The following is a 20,663-nucleotide window of genomic DNA, read 5'->3' as shown; positions in this document are numbered from 1 at the left end:
CATCCTGTTTTTATAGAACTATTCAAGTCACCCCAGCACCACTTATTAAAAAGTCCACTTTTCCCATAAGCTTGAGATACCGCCTTGAGGATAGATCAAGTGTCCTTCTGTGGCTGGGGCTGTTTCTGCCGTCCGTCTGCTCCGTCGCCTACCTGCCTGTGCACTAGAGCCACACTATCCCTGGGGACACTTCCTGTGACACACTCACTGTGCCACAGGGCCAGCAGCCACCCTGGTCCTCTTTAAGGTTTTAAAAACTGTCAGTGCCTGGTTATCTCTGCAGATGAGTCGTGTGACGAGCGTGTCCTCTCCGTGGGTGGCTGGTTTTCGTTTTCTCTGGGACCTTGTTGACTCACACAGGTGTGGTCCCGGCCGTGTACCTGGCTGCTTTACGTTTGCTCCACCTTGCTTCTCTGTCGTAGGAGACCATGGGAGTTTTCTTCATGTGGGTTTTGCCAACATATTTTGCTTTTTTAAAAGGGTTTTCACTTGGGTTAAATTTTTGAACTAGTTTTGTATTTGCAGAGTCCACCGATGTTTTGTGTCACTTGTAACCAGTTTTGCTAATTTTCCTTAAAATTCTGGTAGTTTTTCCAGAGATGATTTTGATTCGGTCCGTTCCAGATATAAAGCCAAGTCACCTGCAGGCAGAGGCAGCTCATTGCTCATCTAGTTGGCTTTGGACCTGCTGGTCACTGGCTGGATTGGGGCTGGGGGGATGCACTGCACTCTGACCCCCAGTTTCTACACCTGCAAGCCGGGGTAGGAGGACCTGCCCCAGGTGCTCTGGGGACTGGGATGAAAGTGTGGACCGCCACCTGCACTTGGCACACGGGTATCTGGCCCCAGGGCCCGGAGTTCCCCCCAGGTTCCCCTCTGCCTCTCAGAGTGGATCTTCCTGCTGGCTCATCAGTCCTTGGCTTGGCTGGCTCTGCTGGGATTCCCAGCAGTTATTAGAACAAACGACCCCAATGTGTGAAGCTCCAGGTGGGAAAGAGTCCTCAGCTTGAGGACTGCCTCCAGCGGGCCACCCAGGCTGCTCCAGGGGTCCCTCTGTGGGTCTTCCAGTGTCTGCACCTTCAAGACAGGTTGCTGCCACGTCCCACAGCTCAACCGCTGCGCCCAGCACGGGGAAACTGGCCCCTCCTGTCCCTCCAGCTCCTCTCCCCTCACCCTGTGGCATTGGGGTGCCCCTGCTCCTGGGAGGGTGGTTGGGGGGAGGTGAGGGATACCCATACAGGTGCAGAGCAGCGGGGCTGGCGCAGGTGCCAAGGTGCCTCTTCCACCAGGTGTGCTCGAGAGCTCAGCAGGCAGGGGCCCCAGGACTGGTGAGCCTGAGGGACTCGGGCAGCTGGGCAGCCTCTTGGAAGGGGCAGAGGAGAGTGGAGACTGGTGGCTGCTGGACGCCGCCGGCACCGCAGCCCTATGCAGTCCTGGCTCAGCGTGGGGCCTCGCTCCCCCACAGGCCTTGCCTCCACACGACCCAGACACCTCTCCAGACCCGTCCAGGCACCGAGCCTCGCTTCTGTGGTGCCTGACAATGGCCACCGGCCAGAGCCCTGGGGAGCGACTGGCCCTCCCTGGTCCCCTGTGGCTCTTTGGCAGAGCCTGGGGCTTTTGAGCTCCCCCAGGTGGATTAGGAGCAGTTTCATTATAATTCAGAGTATTTAAGTACCTGTTGTCAGGCATTTGCTTTCTGGGGAACAAAAATCACTTGGAAAGAGAAAGAGCTCCGGGTGAATCACTTAAATCTGCAAAATACGTAAACAGCGTTGAATTAAAGTGGCAATTAGCCGCCATCAGTCAGCAGCCCGCTCTGGGCTGTAGGGCGGCATATCACAGGGGCACCCCGCAGCCCGGGATCTGCAGGCTCACTCCTCAAAGGTCTGGCTCTGCTTCCTCTTCGTCTGGGCTTGCGTGGGTCACTGGAAGAAGCAGCCTGAAAGCACAGACCAGTTTCCAACGAGGAAACGTCAGTCTTCCCTGCCCCGAATGGCCCAGGATTTTGAAGCACTGCTTTGCTGGGCCTGTGGTACCTGGGGTCCTTCTAACAGGGATGGCACAGACCCCCACTCTAAGCTCCTTGGAGCTTCCCAATGGGGCTGGGGTGGAGCCCACATTGGAGGCAGACCTGCAGGCTCTTCAGCTGGACGTTTGCCTCTTCTCGGTCCTGCGCCAGAGGACGCTTGGACAGAATTGCCCCGAGTCCGTGTAAGGGGAACCCCATGAAGCCTGAGACCCTCAACTTACATCTTCAGAGAACTTTGTCCCACACAGGCCACATGCTGAGCCATGGAAAGCATTCCTCCTTAGGGTCCTGGAGACCTCGCCCCGGGTGCGGCCAGGTGTGCAGAGACCCCAGAAAGGATCAGGTCACTTGGGCAGGCAGCTTTTGAGTGGAGGGCACAAAAGGGACAGGGTAGCCTGGGGTTGGCCCTGCTGGGAGGGCCTTGAGCTACTGGCCCCACAGGTGGGTCCCGCTGGGGAGGCTTGCCACCCACCCTGCCTTCCTGACCCCTGCACTGAGCCTTGCCAGCTCCAGCTGGGCAGCAGGGCCTACATCCCTGCCCTACCCAGCCTGCTGCAGCATGGCCCTGGGTGAATGACCCTCTGCAGCCCAGAGCCAATCCAGGCCACCACCATCCCTGCGTGTGTGCGGTGGACTGTCGGGCTGGAGGGGCATCCCCGTGCCCTGCGCTGGAGCACAGTTCTTCCGGTCCTGGGCCCTGATAAGTAGAGCTCACTCCCTGCTGGGAGTAATTGGACTTCTCTGCCTCCCACGTTGAGGTGTGTGTGGGGGGCAGGCGGGCTGCTCTGCCGCCGGCCTGTGCTGTGACAGATGAGCCTGTAATTCAGCTCCCAGCGAGCAGAGCCAAGTGCCAGCTGGAGAAGGGCCTGGAGCCGAGACCAGGTGGGCTGGTGGCCTGCTGCGGCTGATGCTTATTTTCATTCTGAGATTTTCGACTGGCTTTCAAAATAATAATTTAAAAAAATAATTGTAGGTAGTTCAGGAAAAGGTCCCTCAGCACCGAGTGGCCTCACTGGCACGTGGTGCATGCTTCCTCCTGGCTCCCATGCATGACCTGAGGCTGCAGCTGGCTCTGTTCTGGCCCTGCATCCTCTGGGACCTGCATCTGCACACTTGATGGCTGGCAGCCACCACCAGGGTGGGGCAGGGGGATGGAGAGGCCTGGCTGAGAGTCCTCGGTGCAGACTGGCCCTGTCTCCAGCACCCACACTCTGCAGCCCAGGTCCATGCAGGCCGTTCCAGGCCCTGTGACCACCAGTGACCCTGGGAACAGAGGAAGGTCCTTATGCTTGCCCTCAGGCCCGTGTCATAGGGAGGGGGCTCCAGGGACAGCCTGGATGCGTCCATCCCTGTGCTGCAGTCTTAATAAGAGAACCCTGCAAAATGTTCTCTTTTCCAGTTAAGAAAATGTGTCTCAAGCAATTCAAGAGGCTGATCCTTTCCCTGAGCCGTAAAGTGAACAGACCCTGGGCATGTCCTCATTTCCCTTTCCTCCATCCCCACCCCCACAGGCACATACACCCTCCCTCAGGCCTCTGAGGAGGGGAGGGAATGGACACAGGGTCTGTGGGAGGTACCAGGTCTCACCAAGGTGCCCAGGATACCCAGAGGGCCACTGTTGCAGTGCAGGCTGGCCGGGAGCTGCCCTGGCAGAGGCTGTCACCATGGGAGATGGAGCTGGCCTTCCTGGAAGTCCACACTGCAGCACGTGCACTGGGGCTATGAGCAGGGACCCAGACCTGAGCAAGCAGGCAGCAGTGGGCATGCGTTCTGGTGCTGGAGCCTGGAGCTCCCTGGCAGCCTGCGCCCTTTCTTTGGATGTAAATTTAACAGGCCTGGCTGCATCCTGTCCCAGGCCCAGCAGCGTCAAGCAGAGAGGGTGCAGGTCCTGCTGGCTGAGGGTGGCCACTGCTCAGGGCAATGAGAAGGGCGGGAGGGGGGTTGCTGCCTGTGGTAGAGTCTCTACCAATGAAATGCAGAAGTAGCCCCTGGAAACAGGCCACTAGGCCCACTGGTGACGGGCAGGCTTCACGTCCCAGACTGAAGACACAGAGTCTGGCTGGTGCAGCCCCCACCACAAGCCACACTGCCGGTTTTGCTCACAGGGGCTGCACCAGGGCTTGGAATGCCGTGACCCTCCTGGAGGGCCCTGCCTGGAGGCTCCAGAGGTAGCAGTAGGCGCCCCGTGGGGGCAGTGAGCGGTAAGGACCCCTGCCCACCTCAGCCAGGGAGGTGCAGCCCGCTCCTCGTCAGAGCTGTGACTTGGCCCCCCAGGGTGCCCCCAGGTGAGGCAGGCCTGAACAGCACCACACCTGTGCGCTCCTTCCCCATGCCTGCCCCAGTCCTGTGCCCAGTCTTGGTGTGCTGCCATGGACTGAGATGCCGTTAGCCCTTCCAGCAGCTGTTGGAGCAGCTGGGGTTGCTGATGCTGCCCGGGTTCAGCAGGTGGAGGCACAGGCTGTGGCCCTGGTGCCTGCAGGCCAGGGGCTCAGGGTCGCTGCCAATTGGGAAGAGGGCATCCCTGAGTGACAGGACTGAGCGGGGACAGGGTAGTCAGCCTCGAGGGTGCTCAGGCCCGAGCTCTTAGCTGAGGCGGGCAGCCAGCCACATAGGGGTCCTGATCAGAGGGACAGAACGTGACATGACAGGTGGTGACCCAGTGGCCTTCTTAGCCTCACCAGGCCCGGCCCCTGCTCTTGGTGATGGTCAGCACTCCCCAGGGCTCTCTCCCAGGCTTGGCATACGATGGTGGCCCAGCAGGGGGTGAGGCCGCCCAACCCCTGGGCACCCTGGCCATGCAGGGCACATCCAGGATGGGCTCTCAGCTTGGCCACAAGAACACTGCTTTCCTTCTGGAAGGGGTGGGCACCTTCCCCTGGGAATTTTAGGCAACACGATGGCCAGTGATCTGTTGGCACCTGCTCTTTTTTAAGTGCTTTTAATTCAGAATAGGTGATGTGCCAGTGCCATGCCCGCCTGGCTGCCCTGTGCCCAGTGGTGCCTGGCTCCAGGGGCACTGCCCTGGCTGGACTCCTGGCCTAGTTGGGCCGAGGTTCTCTGGGGCCAGCTGAGCAGTTGGACCTTCTGGGACTCTGCAGCACTGTGGAGGGCAGATGCTGGTCCTGGAGCTTCGTGTCAGTGAGACAGAGGTGTGAGGTGCTATTGGCTGTTTTTCTTTCTTTCTGCAAACTGCTTCTGCTTGGCCCCGAGGACCGAGTCTCTGCCTCCACTTGGAGAGGCCCAGATGTACCAAGCAGAACAACGGTAGCATGGAACAGGAGCAGAAGAGAGGGAAGGCTGTGTGCAAGATGACAGGGCCGTGTTGGACCCTCGGCCGCTCATCCCTCTGCACCATGGTTGGCACGTCCTCTGGAAGCTCAGGGCATTCTCTCTTAGGATGTTGGGATCCTGGAGTCAGGCAGCCGAGGCTGCATGGCACAAGCCCAGTGGCTGCAGGTGTGGCTGCCCGACCTCCCTGGAGTGGAAGTGCTTGCCTGGCTGACTCCAGGGCCTCTGCGAGTCGGCACCTCTGCCCTGCAGCCTGCACTGGTGCTGGGCGGGGCAGGGTGGTGTGGAGCCCCGCGTGATGAGGAGCACACCCGTGTGCCATTTCCATATTAGGACGTGGCCTCGGTTCTCAGGTGTGTGGCCTCACATGTGGGCACCTGGAGCCAAGGTCTGTGGTATCAGCCCATTCTAACGTCCAGGACGACCGTTTACAGGAGGCAGTGCCCTCTGGGCAGTGTCCTCACACAGGCTCTTTGGAGAATGGCCAGCCCCCTTTGACCTGTAGCTGGATGGTGCTTGACCTGCTGCCTGTTAGAATCCAGGGGCGTGGGGCCTGGCGTCAGGGCCTCCCGGGGCACCCAGACAGGGAGAGCCACTGCGGGAGCCCCGTGGGGAAGAGTTGAGGTGTCCTGCAGCTCTGGGGTTTTCCCTGTCCTGTTCTCTCCCTCTTTCTTTGGCTCTACTTGCTCTTTGGGGCCCTGCCTGCAGTTTCCCTCCTGGACCCTCAAACGTTGGCCAGGGTGGGAGGGGAGAATCCAGTTGTCCTTGACATAGGCTCAGAAATCCCGAGAAAGCGCACGCACCCGTGAGGATCTGGCTTTGCACCGGCAGAGTTGCACGTCAAGCACGTTCACAGGACAGCCTGGTGCCTCCGTTCTCTCTTGTCCTTTGTGTCACTCCTCATTTCTAGGGGACTCATCAGTTTGGGAGGTCGTGGGAAAAACATGGGACAGAAAAATGCAAGCTAAACCTGGCTGCCCACGGCCCTCGTGGCAGATTCTGGGTTTGCCTCCCTCTGCCAGGGGTGGGCCTACCAGGGAGCTCTGTGACTGTTCTGGGGACAGCTTTTGCCCCCCTTTTTTAAGTGAAAGGAAAGGTACGGGAAGTATCATTGCCCTAAAGTTTGTGGCCTTATGGGCAGGAGATCTGCTAAGGGCCACCTCCCTGGATTCTTTTCTGGGCGTTTCTGCCCACTCTGTCCATCCTGAGCCTGACTGCCCCTTATTGTCCAGAGCAGTCCTGACAGCTTGAGAAGTGAATTTTCCATAGCATAGATGGACATTGTGGTCACGAGCTGACGTGGCACAGGTGGGTGCTGTGGTCACTGACATGCACACTTGTGGCTGGTCCCTCCTGGCACCCAGAGTGCTGGGTGCTCTCGGGCTGGGTCCTCTGCTGCAGAAGGTGCTCTTCACAGCCTTGTCCTGCTGTGTCTGGTCCCTCCTGGCACCCAGAGTGCTGGGTGCTCTCGGGCTGGGTCCTCTGCTGCAGGAGGTGCTCTTCACAGCCTTATCCTGCTGTGTCTGGTCCCTCCTGGCACCCAGAGTGCTGGGTGCTCTCGGGCTGGGTCCTCTGCTGCAGGAGGTGCTCTTCACAGCCTGTCCTGCTGGGCTGGTCCTGGTCCTTGCAGAGTTGTGCTGCAGGTTGGGGGCACTGCAGAGCTTCTGCTCAGGCATCCTGCGGAAATGACCTTGAACCCAGGTGTGCATCCTGCAGGGCTCCCCATGCCTGGAAGGGTCTGGGTGTTGTCCCTGAGGCCACCACCCTGTGCTTCAACTCCGGTTTCCCTTTGGAGAGCCTGTCCTTGATTCTGACAGATGTTCCCTGGCCACAGGGGACCCTGACTTCTCACTTCTCTGCCCCAGTCTTCTCTGCCAAGCAGCCAATTAGCAGTGCATTAGCAATGTCAGCATGCTGGCTGACACGGCAGCTCAGTGCCTGGGGAGCTTTGCATTATAAGGCTGCACGGGGCCCAGTCAACACAGGGCTTCTGCGTGGTGGACTGATTGTCCTAGGGTTGGCGAGGGCTTCCTGGAGGCTTGGTGCTGAGGGGGTTCTCTCGTCTTCCCCAGCAGCCCTGTGAACCATGTGCTGATCTGGACCTCATGAAGGGAAACGGGCTCAGGAGGGTGGGGCCACCTGCCCAGATCATGGCTGGGGAGGGACTCACTGCAGCGCCCCCTCTATGGGCCAGCCCACTGCGAAGCTTGGGCTCAAACCTGGGTACTCTCTGCTGTCTGCAGAGGTGACTGTTCCTAGCCTTGTCCCACCATGGCTGGAGATCCTGGTCCTTTCAGAGTGGCACCGCAGACGGGGCTCAGAGCTCCCACCCCAGGTGTGGCGCTGAGCTGTGCTTTGCCCGCCAGGTGTGCATTGTGCAGAAGCGGGACACGGAGAAGATGTATGCCATGAAGTACATGAACAAGCAGCAGTGCATCGAGCGTGACGAGGTCCGCAACGTCTTCCGGGAGCTGGAGATCCTGCAGGAGATCGAGCACGTCTTCCTGGTGAACCTCTGGTGAGCTCGCCCAGGCCTGCCAGGGACGCCTGTGCAGGGCCTTGCCCCGAGCGGGATACCGTCCACGTCCTCTCCTCTAGGCTGCCCTCCCTCCTGCTCCCTGACCCTGGTGCCTCAGGACCCTCCACCTGCAGGCCCTCCTTGCCCTCCCAGTGTGCCCTCCTTGTCTTCCTGTGCCCAGGGCCAGTGCAAGGCCAGGGTCCTCGGCATACTGGGGCTTGCTGGAAGCCCAGAGCCTACAGCAGTGGAGATGTGCTTCCCATGGGGCAGCTTGCACTGAAGCCAGAGGGAGAATTTAGGGGCTGACCTTGTGTTTCTTGCAAAAATCAGTGTCAAAACCTGTCCCAGGAAGCGTAGGCACCTACAGACTGTGGGGAATTTCACCCTTCCCCTCTCCCCAGTGCAGGGGTCCTCTCTGACTGCCTCCATGGTGGGTTCTGCTGTGACGTGCTTCCGTATGGGCCTGGTACCCAAACAGTCCGTGAGCACGTGGGGCAGCCCTGTCAAGCAGCCCCTGGAGGGTTTAGGAGCCCCTCCCTGCAGGCGGCTTACAGGGAGAAGCAGCGCATTCCATGCTAGGGATAAGGGAGACGGTGTGTTCTGCTCGAGGTGGACCCAGGGTGGCAGGCAGTGTGCAGAGCTCAGATCTGCCCCCACCTGAGTGCTTACCTGGGGTCCCCACAGTAGGGTGAGGGACTTCAAAGTGGGCAGCAGCCACTCCCCAGGGACTGCATGACGTGGCTCAGGAGCCGTCTCATGAGGCTGTGCTCCACAGTGACAGGGGAGAGTGCTTGGACAGGGCTGGCAAGAGCCTGGTCTTCCCAGGTAGCTGGGGGAGATGGGAGTACTGACCAAGGCACTCGGGCCCCGGGCTGCCCAGGCCTAGAGGATGGAGCATGAGGAGCTCTTTGCCCCTCTCCTGTGTGGCAGCTTCAGCCCCTGCTGTGTGTGGCCACTGTCCTCACTCACTAAAGCCACCAGGGTGCTTACAGCCATCTAGTTTCCAAGCAGGAGAGGGGCTGGTGGGCCAGATGGCATCTTCATGGTCTGTGGTCTCCTTGTTTTCAGCAGCCCAGGGCTTCTGTCCTGAAGGTAGTGTACACAAGCACCAAGTGCCATTGAGCCTGCCCCTTCCACCTATGGCCAAGGAGGACAGGCCTGGTTAGACCCCCACACTCATGTGGGGTGGTTGCTCCCCAGGGGTCAGCAGGGAGGAGGAGACTGGCTTGCAATCCAGCAAGCACAACCTTGGTGGACTTCTTGAGAAGAAACAGGACCTCAAATCTCCCTCCCCTGGGGCCTTGGCCCTCCAGCTCTGAGAGACATTGTTTCCTCCTGGTCAGGAGCACAGGCCGCTGGGTTGGCTCCTCCTCCCCCAGCCAAGGACGACATACCTAACCTCCCTGCTGTCAGTCTTCTTGCCCTGCAAAGCGGGTGGAGTGGTCCTGTGCCGCCGTCTGCAGCGTCTGTGTGGGCGAAGCTGAGCTCGAGGGCGGCAGTTGTCCCGTGCCTTGCATGCTCCTTCCCTCCAGCTGCAGCACTCCCAGCCCCACTGCCAGCCACCAGGGGATGCTGCCCACTGTCACAGGGCCACACAGGGCAGGAGCACCATAACCTGGCCTCCAGGTGGGGCCACAGCTCTTGTTTATGGCTCTCCAGGACCCTGGGCCCTTTCTGGAGCCTGATGTTCTGATCTCTTTGGTCTGTGGCTCTCTCCCTGAGCCCTCTTCCCTAAACCTCAACCTGTACCACCTTCTCAAGGCCACCCGACACTGACAGGGTGCAAGACAGGGTGGCTTGTGGAGGGTGGTAGAGGGACACGGTTTGAAAAATGAGTTCCTCATGACTTTCTTCTTGAAAAAAAATTCAGTCCTTTAAATATTAGTTACATCTGAGAGATCTCAAAAGAATTAAAAAGGTTTGTAAAGTGTTGCTTTGCTATCACCTCCACCACCACCATCATCACCATCACCATCAGCATCAGCATCATTACCATCTGTCACCATAATCATCACCATCACCACCACATCACTATCACCATCATCACCATTGCACCATCGCCATTTCACCATTACCACCACCATCATCACCATCACCACCATCACATCACTATCACCATCATCACCATCACCATCATCACCATCATCACCACCATCATCACCATCACCACCATCACATCACTATCACCATCACCAACATCACCATCATCACCACCATCATCATCACCACCATCACCATCATCACCATCACCACCATCACATCACTATCACCATCACCAACATCACCACCACCATCACCACCATCAACATACCATCACCACTGTCATCTCCACCATCACCATCATCACCATCACCACCATCACCACCATCAACATACCATCACCACTGTCATCTCCACCATCACCATCATCACCATCACCACCATCATCACCATCATCACCATCATCACCATCACCATCACCATCATCACCATCATCACCACCATCACCATCATCATCACCATCATCACCACCATCACCATCATCATCACCATCATCACCATCACCACCATCACATCACTATCACCATCACCAACATCACCACCACCATCACTACCATCAACATACCATCACCACTGTCATCTCCACCATCACCATCATCACCATCACCACCATCATCACCATCATCACCATCATCACCATCACCATCACCATCATCACCATCATCACCACCATCACCATCATCATCACCATCATCACCATCACCATCATCATCACCATCATCACCATCACCACCATCACATCACTATCACCATCACCAACATCACCATCATCACCACCATCACCATCATCATCACCATCATCACCATCACCACCATCACCACCATCACATCACTATCACCACCATCACCACTGTCATCTCCATCATCACCATCATCACCATCACCACCATCACATCACTATCACCATCACCAACATCACCATCATCACCACCATCACCATCATCATCACCATCATCACCATCACCACCATCACATCACTATCACCATCACCAACATCACCACCACCATCACCACCATCAACATACCATCACCACTGTCATCTCCACCATCACCATCATCACCATCACCACCATCATCACCATAACTGCTGATGATTAAATACCAGTCCTTTCCTCAGCATGGTGCCAAGCACTCACCTGTGCTGTCTCATTTTCTTCTTTAACAACCCTCCGAGGCAGATGTTTTTATCTCCATTTTACAGAATAAACCAGGGCAGCCTGAAATAACCTAGGGACAGACCCTGTGTTTCTGCTCTCCATTTGTCACTTAGAGACATTTCTGGGCCCTCACTGGGCCACCTCCAGGACAGGCTGTTCTGCCTTTCCCCAGGTCTTGACTCAGAGCAGCTCTGAGCAGGGCTGGATTCAGTGCCCTGGGCAGGACTCTGGTGATGTGGCAGTGGTGTAGGCCTGTGTTCCTCAGACAAGGTGTGCATGTCAGGCATGGCATAGTTGCGACTCTGCTCCCCAGCCTTTCACAAGCCAGGTCCTCCCTCCTGCCACAGGTACTCCTTCCAGGACGAGGAGGACATGTTCATGGTGGTAGACCTGCTTCTGGGTGGGGACTTGCGCTACCACCTGCAGCAGAACGTCCAGTTTTCTGAGGACACGGTGAGGCTGTACATCTGTGAAATGGCGCTGGCCCTTGACTACCTGCGCAGTCAGCACATCATCCACAGGTGTGTGTGCACCTGATGGGGTGGGGCCCCTCCTTGGTTCGGTGGGGCTGCCAGCAGCCTTGGGTCGGGCCACCCAGGGGTGTCTGCACTCCAGCAGAATCTGTTCTAGCTTCTCTGCCGCCCTTGCCTGAGAACCTGTCCCCAGCGGTGGTGTCTGGGCCCATCAGTGCCTGGCTCCACGATCAACTCCATGCTGTACTGCTGCTGTGCACCTGGGGTGGACTCCATCCAAGCAGGTCTACTGAGGCTGGACACAGAGGGCCATTAGTCCTCATGGATAGGCCATGGGACCTGCCACATTGTGGTGGCCATCCCTGGTCTGTTTACTTACAGGTGTCCTACCATGGCCTAGCAGGCGCCCACTGGCCCACCTACCATGTCCTGGCCGATTCTGACATTGACTTAACACAGGTGAAATTAAGGCAGCTGCCCACCCAGGAGCCCTGGGCTCTGCCAGTGATTCTGGGGCAGGAGTGGTCTGAGCTCAGGACCTTCCCCACCTTTGTCCTTCCAGGGACGTCAAGCCTGACAACATCCTGCTGGATGAGCAAGGTGAGCTGGGCGCCCAAGAAACCAAAGGGAGGTGGCACCCACAGGACAGGTCCCCAGTCCTGGACAGTCACACCTGTGGGCTCTTCTTTCAGGTCACGCACACCTGACCGACTTCAACATTGCTACCATCATAAAGGACGGGGAGAGGGCAACAGCCTTAGCCGGCACCAAACCATACATGGGTGAGCCCCAGCCACTCAGCGCTGACCAGCCCTGCCCTGGCCCCAGTCCTCACTCCCACCCCGTTGGCCTGCAGGATGGGGCTCGTGCCCTGGCCCTAAAGTCCCAGCATGGTGACAGGGCAGGCCTTTTAGATGGTCCCAGCTGCTGGTGCAGAGGGATCTGAGGGGTTCAGGACAGAGGCGGAATCTAAGGATGAGAGATTCCTGGTGCATGTGGGGTGTGGCGCTGGGCCTAGCAGGGTGGTCTGACTGAGCGCCCTCTGCAGGGCTGTTGCAGAGGCAGCTGGCTGCCCCAGGTGGGAAGGGCACCCCTGAGTCAGGCCTTCCTGTTGACCCTGGAAACAGCCTGTTTCTGAGCCTGTAAGGCACCCAAGAGTCAGGGTGGCCAGCTCTGCACAGCTCAGCTGCCCTTTCCCTCCCTGTTGCAAAGCTCCAGAGATCTTCCACTCCTTCGTCAATGGTGGGACTGGCTACTCCTTTGAGGTGGACTGGTGGTCAGTGGGGGTGATGGCCTACGAGCTGCTGCGAGGATGGGTACGGACCCTGTGGCCACTGCCTGGCCCCTGCACCCTGACCCCTAGCGGGCTGCTCCCCGCCCTGTTGTGTCCTGAGAGGGAGGGACGAGGCTGCCCCAGTCCCCAGCAGGTGATGGGCCCTGAGCCGATGATCGAAGCCTGAGCCAGTGAAGGAGGGAACCAGCTCACGTGGGTTTCCCAGGGACGGTCAGTGGGCCTGCGCCCGGCCCTGCACCCGGCCCTGCACCTGGCCCCTGCCAGGGGACAGGGCGAGTGTCCAGCAGGGGGTGCCCCACGGAACTCACTGCAAGCAAGGCTCCTGTGGGTCCCTGTGCTCCTCCCCAGGAGCCACGGCCAGACTAGTGCTGCCCTGTACTGCCCTCCCTGACCCCTCCCAGGGGCACCACGCCCCCTCAGCCACCCCATGGGACCCACCACGAGGAAGGCAGCCCTCCTGTCCCTCTAGGTCCTCTGGGGGATGTGCTTCCTGTCCAGATGGGCTTTAGGGCTGAGGTTCAGGGTTCACCCAGATGCAGGCTGCCGTCCAGGCTCTGACGTGCCCAGGGCTGTGCTGGCACCTGGGGGGCGGGGCTCTCGGTGTGCCTGGCACCGCCCTGGGCGTGGTGGGGCGAGCACACCTGGCGCAGTGCCTCCACCCACAGCGGCCCTATGACATCCACTCGAGCAACGCCGTGGAGTCGCTGGTGCAGCTGTTCAGCACCGTGAGCGTGCAGTATGCGCCCACCTGGTCCAAGGAGATGGTGGCCCTGCTGCGCAAGGTGAGCCCCACCTCCTCTGCTCCCACGAGGATGCTGCCCCTCCGTGCCCTCTGGGGGCACAGACCCCATCCCCAGCGTGGTGCTCTGGACCCGAGGTGGCTCTTAGACCCAGCTCAGGAAAGCCAGGCTGCTCCCGGGACTGTGCATTCTGAGCTGCAGCAGAGCCCGGCTGTCCCACAGCAAGCTCAGGGCACTGTGCACCTTGCCTGTGGAATCCTCACCGGGAGCCTGGGTGCCAGGGTCACTGGTCGTCGCCCCCACTGCACATGCCCAGACCGCGGCACAGGGAAGGCCCTGTCAGGCCATCCGAGCTGCACTCTGCCTCCTCTGACCCTGCCTGTCCCCCTGGCGGTACACATGTCCTGGGCCACCCCTCCCAAGGAGCAGACCAAGAAGACACCTGGTCACCTGTGCACTCCCAGGGCTGAGCTCTGTCTGCCGCAGCAGAGGGGACATCAGCCTGCAGGGACACGGGCCGTCTGTGGCCCCAGTGGTACCTCCCCCCTTGGACCAGGGCTGGACTGGGATCTGCTCCTCAGAGAACCACTGTTTAAATATGACCGCTGGTGCTTCCGACGAGAGCAGTCAAGCCAAGCCCAGGGTCGGGGCAGGGTTTGGAGAAAGGCTGTTCTTCCGAGGACCGTCTGGCTCCTGGCTGGGCTGGAGGTGTCTTGCTGTCGGAACGCTGCTGCCTGGCCTGCACAGCTGCCCTGGCCCTGGGGCTTGGCGACTGTGTGTGGGTGGAGTGGCTTGTGTTAGCGGCTGTCCACTGGCCAGGTGCCCTTGCAGGGAGAGCCTTAGCTGGGCCGCTGCTGCCACCTGCTGGTGCATCCTGGTAGAATGCCCCCGCAGATCTGTCCTGGGGGGCCAGGGCACCCAGGTCCGATGGTGCCTTGGCCTGCCTTGCTGACCACGATGTCAGTGACACCTCTCCTTGCGTGCCCCTTGAGATCCAGGTTTCCGAGCTCAGGCCTGGCAGGCCCGGCCCTGCAGCCCTGGCTTGGGACAGGTGGCGCGCCTCCGTGGGGACTCTGGGCTGGGCCAGGTGGGCTGCCTGTCTGAGGGGTCCTCGTTGCAGCTCCTCACCGTCAACCCCGAGCACCGGTTCTCCAGCCTCCAGGACATGCAGGCGGCCCCGTCGCTGGCCAGCGTGCTGTGGGATGACCTGTGTGAGAAGAAGGTGGAGCCGGGATTCGTGCCCAACGTAAGCAAGCCTGTGCTCAGGGGGTCCCGGCCGGGCCGGAGGCCAGGCTCACACCCCTCCCTCCACAGAAGGGCCGCCTGCACTGTGACCCCACCTTCGAGCTGGAGGAGATGATCCTGGAGTCGCGGCCCCTGCACAAGAAGAAGAAGCGGCTGGCCAAGAACAAGTCCCGAGACGGCAGCAGGGACAGCTCCCAGTCTGTGAGTGGGGCTTGCCTGGGCCCCCCACCGCCCACGCACAGCATGCGGAGCGCCCCTCAGGCGTCCGGAGGGCTTGCGGGGGTTTTCTGTGGGCCTGAGAAGGCCCAAGGCCTCCCTCCCGCTTTCCTGGCACCCTCTCTCCCATCACTTCCCTGGCCTCTTGCTCCTTCTGACGTGGGCTGCAGTGACCACTGGGAGCCCTGGCTGTAGGCACTGTGGGCCACACGTGGGCAGTCCTTGGCACCATGCCCAGGGGCACTGGTGTCCAGACGCATCAGTGCCCAGGTGCTTTGGTGTCCGGGGCTGCCATAACAAATGACCACAAACTAGCGACTGACGCGACAGCACTACTTTGTCTCATGGTTCTGAAGACCCAAGTCCAGATTCAAGGTGTGGCAGAGCGGTGCTGGGAGGAAAGCCTCTCCTGCCCCTCCCGCTCCCGGTGGTACTGTCGGTCCTGAGCCTCCGGGGCCGGGAGGCCAACCACTGCGGCCTGCCCGGTGCACATGGCCTCCGACCTGTGCGTTTGTCCTCCTCACAAGGACCCCAGCAGGAATAGGGCCCGCCATCCTCCCCTGTGCCCCCAGCTCAGGCGGACACCCACGCCTGCATCCGAGTTAAGTCGGCTTCTCAGGTAGTGGGGTCAGGACATGAACATGGTTTTTTTGGGGGTGCGGTTCAGCCCATACCGCAGGGTGGAGCTGTATGGAGCTGGATGCACAGAGAGGAGCTGTGGCTGTGTTGGTGTCTGACAGGGAGGCGTCACTGTTGCCTGCCCCCAAGTCTGTGAGCCTGTGGGATGCTCTGGGTGGCCCAGGGCCCCCGCCCCTGGGCAGGAGACGGGCATGGCCAACGTGGGGTGCAGGCTGGGGTCATCTCTGGGGCGCTTCAGTTTTCAGGGAACTCTGGTCCTGGCGTCTGGGGCCCTATCCTCCCTCCCCCAGACTGCTGAGGCACCTCCTGTCACAGCTGGAGTTGCAGGGGAGGCGCTGGTCACCAGGTGGCAGGGAGCCTCCCACTGAGGCTGGGGCCTTCCCCATTGAACAGCTAGGCTCCACCGAGCAGGACATCTCCAGGTCAGGCCCCTGGGTGCAGGAACTGTCACAGGTGGAGGGCCTCACGAGGAGCCCAGGAGGGGCAGTGTGTGGAGTCCAGGGGACTGCGCGAACCTCTGGAGGCGCCCAGCCTGTGCAGGGTCTGTCGTGGGAGTGCGCCTGCCGGTGTGAGGTGCCCCTCAGGGGACCCCAGTATTGTTTGGGAAGATCAAGAGCCTCGTGCGGAGCGGCTTCACTTGGTAGTTTCGCCTTATCCAGCTTGCACACTGTACAGTCCTCCCATCTGACCTGTCCAGTTCCTGGATTCTGTTTTCACGGGTCTGCCCAACCCTGCAGGGGCAGGACATCTTCTTCAGACAGTGGCTCCAGTCCCTCTCCTTGCAGTGCCCAGGCTGCTTTCTGCCCCTGGTGAGCTGCCACGGGACATTTGATCTGAAGTCTGGCAGCACACGGTCTCTTGGCGGCCTCGTCCACTCGGCTCGGTGATCTCAGTTCAGCCACGCCCTTCCTCGGGCCAGCCACGCCCTTCCCGGGCCAGCCACGCCCTTCCCGGGCCAGCCACGCCCTTCCTCGGGCCAGCCACGCCCCTCCCGGGCCAGCCACGCCCTTCCTCCGTGGGTCTTATCTTTCTGTTGCTGAGCGGCTGGTCTTACTTGTAGGTGGATCGCTGTCCCTGTGCCCGTTCTGCAGCTGGTCTCCACAGCTGGCCCTTGTGAGCAGAGCTGCTCGGGACACGCGTGCAAGTCCTCAGGTGGACTGGAGCTTTCGCCCTCCCTGGTCACGCCCAGGCACTTGGGTGTTCAGGGACCAGCACGCTGCCCCCGCGTAGCAGCTCGGGCTCCGTTCCCTGCGACAGCAGGAGTGTCCTGTTCCTGCGCTGGACTCCGCTTGTTTTATACATGGTGCCATGCGCTGGAAGCGGGCGGGCGGGGGCTGGATTTACCAGCAGTGTGGCACGTCTTCCCAGGTGTTCCTTGGGCGTTTCCTCTTGGAGGAGTCTCCAGTTCCTTTCAAAATGGATTTCTCCTGAAGTCCACTCGGGCTGCTCCTTTTAATTGGGTGTTTCAGACCATTGGCCAGGCGACGTGCCTAGAGCTGGGTTCCTGCCTGTCGTGCTTCACGGTGGCCCGTGGCGTTCTTGTGTTTGGTCGTCCTTGTCCCTCTTGGCCTGCCCTCCCGGGTTTTCAGGATGCATTTTACATGACTCCGTTTCATCTCCTCTCTTAGTGCAGCTGCTTTACTTCTTTTATAGATGTTGTAGTGGTTGCAGAATTTGCAAAGTGCCCTTACTCCCCGCAGCCTCCAGGAAACTCCACTCCCCGTGGAGAGGCCTGCGGTCTCTTCCCGGTCTCTGTGACGTTCTGCTGTTCTTTTCGTGTACCTGTAGCCTGTAATTCTCAGGGTGTCACGGTGCTGTCGTAACTGTGATCTTCAGATCGCTTGGGAAGAAAAACGGAAGGTCTGGCCTTCCTCCCTGCCTTCCCTGGCGTGGACCCCTTTCTGGCCTGCCTGAGTGCTCCCTGGAGAACTGCCCACATGCCCAAGGATAGATCCTCTCCAGTGCTCTGAGAAAGTCTGTTTTCCTTGGCCATTGAACGAAGATGTCCCTGGATTCAGGATTCCAGGTCAGTGCGTTTTCGTCGAATGCTCTGAGCCTTTCCACACTCTTCTTTCTTGCATAATTTATGACAAGAAGTCAGATGCAGCTCTTTGTTCTGCGTTAGGCAGGCTCCCCCCGGCTTCTGTCAGGACTTTTCTGTCCGTGGCCTCTGCAGGTGAACGCGCTGTGCCAGGTGTGGACTTGCCCCTGTTCAGCCTGCATGGTGCTCTTGGAGCTTCCTGGACCTGGATCTGGTGTCTCATTAATTTCAGAAATTTCTGAGCCATTGCTCAGCTGGGGCTCGGTTCGCCTCTCTGGATTTGGGGTTGTGATGGTCTTTTGTCTGGTCTGGTGGGTCCAAGAAGAGTCGTGGCTCTTGGGTGTTTTGTCTTCCTTCTGGTTGTCAGTGTGGGGGCAGCAGCCTCTCCATTGCTCGCAGGCAAGGCCAGAGCCAGAGTCCTATCTGACTTCTCGTTCTCTGGAGGGTTGTTCACGTGCGCGTTCTTGATGCAGGTGCCTTGTCGGAGGGACGATCTGCCGACCTGTGCTTGGCTCTGTGGCCCTCTCTGGTGGAGCCATCTGCTGCAGGAATGTCCCATTTTACTGTTGTCTGTTGTATCCGTTTATTCTTCTTTGCCTGTGCTTTGCCACATCCCAGACGCATCACCTGACTTCAAGTCACAAAGATCTATTTCCCTGTTTTCTTCCAAGTCTTTGAAGAAAACAAAGACTTCTTTGTTTTCTTTTGAAGCCCTTTATTTGGGGGGGGGGGGTACCAGGGATTGAACTCAGGACACTTGGCCACTGAGCCACACCCCCTGCCCTGTTTTGTATTTTATTTAGAGACAGGGTCTCACTGGGTTGCTTTGCATATCACCATTGTGGAGGCTGGTTTTGAACTTGTGGTCCTCCTGCCTCAGCCTCCAGAGCTGCTGGGATTCCAGGCATGGCCACGGTGCCTGCCTCTGAACCCGTATGTGGTGCCAGGCGAGGTCCAACAGTGTTCCTTTGCACGTGGACTTCCAGCTGACCCAGCAGCATTTGGTGAAAGGCGGTTCTTCCCCATTGAGCTGCTTGGCGTTGTCAGAGGTCAGCAGACTATGAACACAGGCTTGCCTGTGGACGCACCGCTCTGCCCCTTTGATCTGTGTGTCCCCCTTGTGCTCTGCCTTGATTCGGGCGCCTTTATTAAGCGCTGGATCAGGAAGCAAACTCTCCGACTTCATTCTTTTTCAAGATTAATAGCCTGTTCTGGGTCCCCTGCATTTCCAGCAAATTCCGACAGGTTCGGGAATTTCCTCTGAGCTTCTTAGCAGGTCTGTTACAGGTTAGAGGCACAGCCTGTTGTGTCACTGCAGGAGGTCTCTGGGGTCTTTGCCGAGTCTCCGCATTGGCAGGGGCTCCACAGATGTGCACAGCCACAAGGATTCGCGTGCATGCCTGTCACTCCAGGGGCTGCAGCAGCCGTCACCCGAGGGACGGGAGAAGCTGGCAAGGGGTGGATGCAGGCAGAGTCCTGTGGAGAGTGGCCTCAGCCTGGCCTGCTGGGGCCTCTGGGTGTGGAGTGACACAGAGGTGGCCTGCTCTGGGGCCCTGGTTCTCCTCACTCCTGCCCCAGCCAGTCACTTGTTAAGGCCCAGAGGGACCTGTTTCCGGGGCTGTCCAGCTCTGTGTGTGTTGGCCGAGGGCTTGTTGCAGAACCCGCCAGGGAGGACGCTGCACAGGCTGTGGCCGAGCTTGCCTAGAGCCTCAGGAGAGAGGAGTGCTGTGTAGACGGGTGCAGGTGGCCTGGTGTTCCTGACAGCCACCGTCACCACTTGGAGCCACTTGTCCTAGATACTTCGGGCATCCGCTCGGGCTTGTGGGGCCCTCTCTCCCCCGGAGAGCTTGCTTGTGGAAGGCCAGTGGGATGGCCCCGCCACCCCTGCAGGGCCTGCCCTCGGGGCAGAGCGGAGTGCGGCTGGTTCTGCTCCCGCCTGGTTCTTCCTCCCCCTTGTGCCTCTGTCGGTGTCAGCATCTTCTGGCTCCTTCCTGCCTCACCACACGCCTTGGACCCTCGCCGCAGGGGCCTGACTGGGCACGTGACTCCTCAGAGCAGACTTGGTGCACCTCTCCACTGGACATCAGAACAAGGCTGGGGCGCAGGACACAGGAAGGTGCGTTGCCTGGCCTGCCTGGGGCAGAAGCCCACCTCTTGATGACAAAGGTCAGTTCCTCTGCCAGGATGGTGGCTCCCTGGGGCCACTGCGGTGGCAAGGCACAGCGCTGCAGAGGAGGCAGCTGCATGGGAGGAGAGAGCCCTGGAGATCTGCAGTCCCCTGGGCCTTCAGCCTGGCATGGTCTGCACCTGCTGGCTGAGGACCCCCTGAGACTGGGCCGGACCACCAGGAGGGATCAGGCGGGACACCTGCAGGGCTCACACGGGCCTGTCTCACGTTCCCACTGCCACGTGAACCTGTGACACCTGTGTCAAGGCACACGCACCCAGAAGACGCTGCTCAGGGCTGCGGAAGATCAGCTGCTCCCAGCCCCCAGGACGCCTGCCACGGTGCTGCTGGTGATGACATCCTAAGGGGCTCGTCACGAGGCCGCTGAGAACACTCATGACAGAACGTGCTCCTGACTTGGCAGAGGATTTGTCTCCCACGCTCTGGGCACTGATTGACAAGCACACCCAGAAGACTTGCCGCTTCCTCCCACCAGGTGGGGTTAACACGGTGCCCCCAGCTGGGTGACCGAGGTTCTGGCCACATTGTGCAGAACAGGAGCAAGACTGGAAGCACACTGTTGTCCTTGGGTGAGTGCCATGCTCCCCGTCCCTGGTTGGCTGAGTGGGAAACAGTGCCCGTCACACCGTGGCCGCGCCCTCCCTGCCCGTCTCTGCTGTGGAGTCTGCACCTGCCCAGCCGCTGCGGATGGAGCTATGCTGGGCCCGCATCCATCTGGTTCTTGCAGGGCCACACTTGTGAATTCAGTGGGGAAATCGGGACCACCATGCTCTTGCCCTGAAGTTGAAAGACAGG

The 20,663-nt window shown here is 59.6% G+C and overlaps 1 protein-coding gene across 5 annotated transcripts in view; it reads left to right on the top strand.

The window, feature by feature from the left end:
* Positions 1-20,663, top strand: part of Stk32c (serine/threonine kinase 32C) — a 75,017-nt gene that overhangs the window by 51,289 nt on the left and 3,065 nt on the right. For 4 of the 5 annotated variants that reach the window (XM_047554449.1, XM_047554452.1, XM_047554453.1 and 1 more), the window contains exons 3-10: positions 7,684-7,835; positions 11,380-11,553; positions 12,068-12,105; positions 12,198-12,287; positions 12,718-12,821; positions 13,465-13,581; positions 14,660-14,785; positions 14,854-14,985. In XM_047554449.1, coding sequence (XP_047410405.1) covers positions 7,684-7,835; positions 11,380-11,553; positions 12,068-12,105; positions 12,198-12,287; positions 12,718-12,821; positions 13,465-13,581; positions 14,660-14,785; positions 14,854-14,985 — 933 coding nt within the window. The remainder of the gene's footprint in view (positions 1-7,683; positions 7,836-11,379; positions 11,554-12,067; positions 12,106-12,197; positions 12,288-12,717; positions 12,822-13,464; positions 13,582-14,659; positions 14,786-14,853; positions 14,986-20,663) is intronic. The other variant, XM_047554450.1, reaches the window with a different exon arrangement.

This window comes from Sciurus carolinensis, chromosome 5, assembly GCF_902686445.1.
Source record: "Sciurus carolinensis chromosome 5, mSciCar1.2, whole genome shotgun sequence".
Classification (NCBI taxonomy): Eukaryota; Metazoa; Chordata; class Mammalia; order Rodentia; family Sciuridae; genus Sciurus; species Sciurus carolinensis.
This window is presented reverse-complemented; position numbering and strand designations above follow the sequence as displayed.